At 37.5% G+C, this 7325-nt stretch overlaps 1 protein-coding gene across 2 annotated transcripts in view; it reads right to left on the bottom strand.

The window, feature by feature from the left end:
• LOC106474276 (calcium-independent phospholipase A2-gamma-like) overlaps positions 1-7325 on the bottom strand; it is a 39447-nt gene that overhangs the window by 22067 nt on the left and 10055 nt on the right. Inside the window, exons 2-3 of one of the 2 annotated variants that reach the window (XM_013934964.2) lie at positions 4646-5041; positions 349-486 (exon numbers count right to left, since the gene is read on the bottom strand). In XM_013934964.2, coding sequence (XP_013790418.2) covers positions 349-486; positions 4646-5041 — 534 coding nt within the window. The remainder of the gene's footprint in view (positions 1-348; positions 487-4645; positions 5042-7325) is intronic. The other variant, XM_022402610.1, reaches the window with a different exon arrangement.

The raw sequence follows: 7325 nt of genomic DNA, 5'->3' as shown, positions 1-7325 counted from the left end.
AACGAAGTTACCTTACGTGCCCGACCACGAAAAAAGAAAAAGAAAGAGAGAGAGAGAGTAGAGAGAGTAGAGTGAGAGAGAGAGTGAGTGAGTGAGTGTGTGTGTGTGTGTGTGTGTGTGTGTGTGTGTGTGTGTGTGTGTGTGTGTGTGTGTGTGTGTGTGTGTGAGGTAGTAGCTCATACTGGTGCATAGAAAAAAGTAGCATTTTTGAATTAATAATGCAATTGCAATTTTGCCTTTAGAGCAAAGTGCATCCAGTTAACACCACAGTGTTAATGAATAAAATAAAGTTGGCTTTGACTGAAACTCTACATTCAGTTTAGACAAAAAGAAAACATTAAAGTCTACCTTCATCAACATCCCTAAAGACTCGGGGTACAGAAGAACATGCTTGTGTATTTCTTCTAATCGTAACAGCTGTGACCTTGAACTTGATGCTCTCAACAAGGATTTCACCAAAAACTTGCTTCGACTCTCCATCGCTAGCTGTGGAATATATGATGGGAATATTTCACTAACAATTATCAATAATTATAAACTAATACTTTAGTGCCAATGGGCACTGCATATATAACAAATTCCAGAAGATGACAAAATGACATTATATGTAATTCAGCTATTATTCAATAAATGTGGCTATATTTGCTATATTGACACTAGCCGTAACATGATTTTGATGCAACATTTACACCAGCTGCAGCATTATCTTAATGTATCAACTTACACCAGGTGAACATGATTTCAATGGCTTAAGTTACAACAGATGAAGCATGATTTTAAAACTAAATTACACCAGCTATAACATGATTTCAATGGCTTAAATTACACCAGCCATAACATGATTTCAGTGGCTTATTTACATCACCTGTAGCATTATTTTAATAGCTCAATTTACAACACCTATAGCATGATTAGAATTGATTCATTTGCACTATCTGTAACATGATTTCAACAGCTATATTCAAAACATTACCACAATGTATGATCAAACACATATTTCTGGACTTAGTATTTTTAAGTTCTAAATCACAATCAGATACTTCCATAGTAATAGCTATCATTCCTTAGTTTATTATCATATAACTACCAAAATATATTCTGAATTTCATATTTCAAAAATAGCAAAACGTGTTAACACAGTAGTAGTGTTTAATAGTACACTTCTTTAATACACTATCCATACACACAAAAAAGATGTAAACATAGACATTAAAATTTCATAACGACCAAGGAAAATATAACCACCGGGACAAAATTAAATGTATATTAACTAAACGAGAATATTTGTGGGTAACTGAAATTAAAACAAATTACTAAACACTTAGCCAAGACTCTTTTAACCCTAGTACTAACAGAAATAAACATAAACTTCAGCAGTTTTACTCATGAATTTTATAGCTGGGCCATATTTTCTTTTAGAGAAGGAATTGTTTTATAAAACTACTTAGAGCCACACATCTGTGCCACTTACTTGACAATAAGTATACATTAAAAGGTTAAGCTTGGACTAAGAAAAATGTTGAAACTTGTAATAATCCTACTGTATCAGTCATTTACGGTATAATTGTCTGGAAAAACATGTTTGATGTAATACTCCACATGTTCAATATAATATTCTATTTTACATTTAATATTATTTTCTTTGTTTCTTCTCCCCTTCACATCAAAACACTTTTCCAAACGTAATAATTTAACGTATCCTGTTGTTTATTATTGCCCAAATGGAGAAAATGAGCCAAAGGATGGCATACAGCAAGAAGCTCCAGGATGTTGATATGATAAGACCTATTGGCCACAGACCAATACCCAGAAGCTTCCTGTTGATCTGCCCATGCCCCCCATTTCTCAAGGGATGCTTTAGTAAATATGTATAAACCTGGACACGAGTTTCTTGTCCAACCACAAGGGTAGGAAGAAGGGTAATAAGAGCCATCGTGAAGAGCCCACTGAAGAGCCTGCATATAAGCCCAACCTAAGGGGATAAAGGCTGCCATGGAAGACCATATCCTTAAAGGTAATAAAACTTCACAAGCTGTAATAGAGGGAGTAGTAAGAACATGGAGAACTGAAAACTCCATTGAATGAAGTTGAAGAGGGAAAGGTTGGGCCTGACTGAGATGGGTGTTGAAAAAAACACCCAAATGGACAAGATATTAGGTAGATCACAGGAATGACTTCTCAAACTTTATTAACCAGCCCATTCGAGCCACCTCCAGGAGCAGCTAATGAGTGTGATTGGCATAATAATGAAAGTGCAAACCGAGAGCATGTAAGTGACGAGCGAATGCTCTGACCACCCAACCAAAAACATATGGGGCCGAAGCAAGCATGAATGGCAATGCATGAAACTGTTAAACCACCCCGTGATGAACAAACCAAATATAGGGTCGCGACTGACAAGATATTTGGATATGCAAATAAACATTCACAACATCCATCTTGGTCATCCATAAATCTGGAGAAAAGCCCACCTGAGAGTGAGAAGGAACTCTATGGTGAAATGGGGCAGACTAAGAAATTTATTGAGGCTGGAAAAAGCTATTACAGGCCACTAGTCTTCAGTTTTCTTGAGGACAAAAACAGTCTGGAATAAAAGTCTGGAGAATGATGATGAACATGTTCGATGGCCTGTTGAGACAGGTCTTGTACTGCCTCTGACAGATGCTAGATGGCGGTAGGATCCCGAGGCATGGGGAAGGAAACAGGTCCCTGAGAGAAAGGATGGAGAAAAGAAATTGTAAGAGAAGTCCCTCTGATAAAACCCAAAGAATCCATGGATCTGTGGTGAAAGATCGCCAACAAGGAACAAATTCATACAATCGAGCTCCCACTGGGTAGCCATTGGTACTGTTAGCAACATGCCCAACTACGTTGAATAATACAATCAAATGAGAAACCCCTGGAAGGAGTAACAGGTAAAGACTGAGAAGGACTAGGACAGGAAACAGGAATAAAAGCTTGTCTTGGCTCAGAATGTGACAAACGTGCTACCAAAGAGAAAAGAGTAGTGTTGATGCATAGACTCCATACGTAATTACAAAGTCTCAGGTACATGATTGAAAACATACCACCTAAGAAAAGGGGCCATATGTCAATTCCTAAGATAAGGGGGTGGCAAACGAACCTTGGAAAAGGCTGCATCTTGACCTAGAAGATCCCAACAACAAAGAAACAATATGTGTAAAGCAAGAGCCAAAGACAACAATCTAGCCAACATGGAGGTAATAAGGGAGAGGCTTTCCCTCAAAAAACCCTCAGGATCTCAGCAGAATGTTCAGAAAGGAGATGTATAGTAGAAGAATACTGTAGAAGGGAAGTAAGGGTAAGATGAAGGCATGAAAACTGGGCATGGGTTAAATGAATGGGAAAATCAGGGACTCACTCCCCCACACAGGTAAAAATTGACTCCAACTGTTGAGAATCGAGAAATGGACAGTCAGTATGATAGTAAACTAATACAAACTGATCTGTAGCCCATGAAGGGTGAGACATGCTGGCACCCTCAACCAATTGTGAAACAAGTTGCTCAGCACGAACCCTAATATCGAGGGAGGGTGGGAAAACTAAATGTGATACTTGAAGTGGTAACATGAACCTCAGAATTTATTGTAGAAATATATATAACAAATGTATTTGATGTCAAAAATGCGAGTGTGAGAAAAAAAAAGAAGGGAAATGAAGTTAAAGTTAAAGACTTCTTCACTGTAAAGGAAAAAAATTAATGAAGAAATCCCACTTTGGAAATTAAACGATTAAAGTCATGAATGCACTAGCACACGAAGAGCACCAAAAAAAAATATCTGAACACGAGTGCTGCCAAACAAGAAGTGATGATTCAGTAGAATAGAATAGAGGGAGTAACATGCGTCATGAGAGTATGTTGCACTCTTATTGGTGGAGGGTTGCTGCATGATGATTTGCATGAGTGATGCATTGAAATCAGTCAGTTCCAACTGTGGGGAGATAAAAGGCTTGTGGCATGTATAAAAACTGTTTTGCATATAGAGGGCAACACTGAAGGAGAATAGATATTTATGTGAGTGGAAGTAATGTACTGTATCAGAATATAATATTTCAATGTATCCTGTTGTTTATTGTTGTTTTGTTTGTTTTTCCTCATATATATATATATATATATATACACATCAACACATCTTCCCATAAGTGATATTTCAGTGTATCCCATTATTTATTGTATTATTCCATTTGTTTCTTTTCATCTGTAACTCCAAAAATTTGTCATCTTTTAATATATTCAACCTGTAACTTATCCTTCACTCCCACCAAACTTTCCCATGTAAAGCAGAATCAATCATACAATTCCTGTTTCTTAATATTCTTGTCTTCCCCATCACACATCATCATATTTTAATGTATCCTGTACTTATTTTTTATTTGTTCTGTATAGATCTTCTTATTGATTTTTTTTTTCTTTTCACACATTATCTCAGATTTTTAACATAACCTGCAAGTTTGTTTATTACATTATTTTCTTAGGAAGAGTACATTAATAAAAAAAATTTCTTTTTTTTTGCTAATAATTTGTTATCACTTCCTTTAGAAATTTCTATAACTAGTTTTACTCCTGCTCTATTGCAAAGCTATTCATTTGTTTCATAATCAAAACATTCTACAAGTACTTTACCTTTGAAATAAGCATTCTTGAAGTCTTTACTTTTTTGGAGTTTACAATACTTTGTTTTGAAGGTTCATCATAACTGACATCTTCTAACACCCACTCAGTAAGAGCTTTCTCAAGCTTGTTATCCTGTGAAGCCTCTGATTCCTTGTTTGTCTCGCTTGACAATGTCTTAGTCGATGGTCTAACTAAAAATGTTAACAAGCTCCATGGTTTTAGTTTTTTAAAATCTACATGCCTTAAGTTGTTAGTGAAGAAGTAAGACCAACTCTGATCGTCACTAGAACTTGCTGGCAATAATGTGACCCTTGATGACCTTGAAAAGGACAAACTTTTTAAAACTCTGGATACTATGTCCTTCAGGAAAGTAATGTTCCGCACATTCGATGGAGGTTGAGCCATCTGAATAAAATACATAAACTGTGTTAGTCCTCAGAAATCCACTGAAATATAAAACATATTAAAGAAAACTTAATTTCCTGTATTAAATTATAATCATTTCTATTAATCTTACAATTCTACCTATAAAGTTTCAAAATTAAAAATAACAATTAAATTCATCAAATGATATTTAAAAATATTTTCATGAAAAAGTTGCACAGAAAATATTTTGACAAGCTCACTCACTTTCAGATGCGTAAAAAGTGGCACAGAAGATATTTCAACAGGTTAACATATTGTTACAACAGCGGAAGTCATGTGATGTTGCTGACGCATGTGTGACTGAGTTTCTTGAATTATCGGGGAAGTCCGTGAATTTTGGAAATGCGTCTTCGTTAGTATATAAGACTGGCAGAGAAAAGCCAGGGAATGATAAAGTGTACAGAAGTTACGATAAGTTTTGTGTAATTTATGATTCAGTTAGTTTCGAGCTAGTGAGCCATAAAGTGTGTGTTTTGCACTCCTAGAGAGCAAAGTTATCAAGGTTGTGAATTGCTGTGATTTATAAAAGTTGTTAAGTTGAAGGTGACGAGAAATGTACTGACTGTGGAATTACTGTGTACTAAAAGTTGTATCGAGAAAGAATAAACTGGCTTAATCAACAAAGGACTCGCTGAAGTTCCTCTGAAAGAATTTCTACCGAAAATTAACAAACAAGAAGATACGTAACAAATTGGTGTCAGAGAGTGGGATGGAAAAGAAGAAAAAAAGAAGTGGCAAATCAAACTATGACTTAGCAGATTTGATGGCAGCAATACAAGAACAGCAAAAGAAACAACAAGAATGAGAAAATAAACAAGAAGAAAGACTAAAGCAATGGTTGGAGGAGAAAGAAAAGAAACAAGAAGAGAAACTACAGCAGTGGTTGAAAGAGAAAGAAAAAACAAGAAGAGAAGCTACAGCAGTGTTTGGAGGAGAAAGAAAAACAAGAAGAAAGACTAAAGCAGTGGTTGGAGTTGAAAGAAAATAAACAAAAAGAGAGACTACAGCAGTGGCAAAAAAACCAGCACCAGTGGCAACTGGAACAAGATAAGAAACAGGAAGAAAGTCTCCAACAGTTGAGAGAAAGCCAGCACACACAAATAGAAAAGATTAGTAAATTTCAAAGTGAATTAAATACATAAATGGACAATATTCTGTCTTTTATACAGGGAAGATATATTAACCATGGACCTAATCAGCCCCAGACAACAGGAAGCCCATTTCAAACCCTGCAGCTAAACCCTAATGCAGACATCTTCATTTCTGCCAGAAGTCACATTCCAGACATGAGTGTCAGCAAGAGGGGTGATCTAGTACAAAGGAAGCCACAGCAATGCGATGGGAAGGCACCATGGGAAGCATATAGAGCACCATTTGAGCTATTGGCAGAAATGAATGGATGGACAGAGGAGAAGAAAGCAGTGTACCTGGCAACGAGCCTGAAGGGACAACCACTGAAAATACTTGGACAGTTGGCAGCAGACGACAGGCACAACTATAGAGCACTGGTAGCTGCTCTTGAGCTCAGGTATGGAACTCAAAATCAGTCCAAAGTCTGCAGGGCTACGTTTAGGACGAGAGTCCGTGCTAAAGGGGAGAGCCTGCAAGAGCTGGCACAGGATTTAGAAAGTATAGTACATAAGGCCTACCCAACTGCACCACCCAATGTCCTCAAGCTCTTGCTGAGGGATCAGTTTGTAGACACCTTGGACAGTCCACAACTGAAGATACAAGTGAAGCAAGCACACCCCTCTACTATGCAGGATGCAATGGCCAAAGCTCTTGATTTCGAATCCTATGTTAACTCCAGCACAGAGGTACCGAGGTTGGTACAGTCATCAGAATTCAAGGCCAGAAAAGGGAATCTTTCAGAGAGGTTTCAGGGGCTTTGCTGGCACTGTAACAAACCTGGGCACAAAAGAGCTCAATGCTGGCAACTTCAACACAGGAAAGATGCCAGAGCAGGAAAGGCTGCTACCCAGAAAGGTTGTTGGAACTGTGGAGAGCAAGGACATATAAAGAGCCAGTGTAAGAAAAATACTACCAATAAGTCATCTTCGAGAAACCAGTAGTGGTTGGTGTTGAGGGACGCCTACCACCCCTGTTGTGAAAGTCCCAACAGCTAAGTGTCTACGTGACAGGAAAGTTGGATGGCCAAAAAGTGCAACTTTCTCATAGATTCTGTATCTCAGGAAACCCTTGTGAGTATCAAGATGCTAGATCACAAAGGGTACCAGAAGCCATACAGAAGCTCTATGGTATG

This window comes from Limulus polyphemus, unplaced genomic scaffold, assembly GCF_000517525.1.
Source record: "Limulus polyphemus unplaced genomic scaffold, Limulus_polyphemus-2.1.2 Scaffold7018, whole genome shotgun sequence".
In the NCBI taxonomy this organism is placed as follows: domain Eukaryota; kingdom Metazoa; phylum Arthropoda; class Merostomata; order Xiphosura; family Limulidae; genus Limulus; species Limulus polyphemus.
Note: the sequence above shows the minus strand (reverse complement) of the source record. Positions and strands in the feature narration are given on the sequence as shown.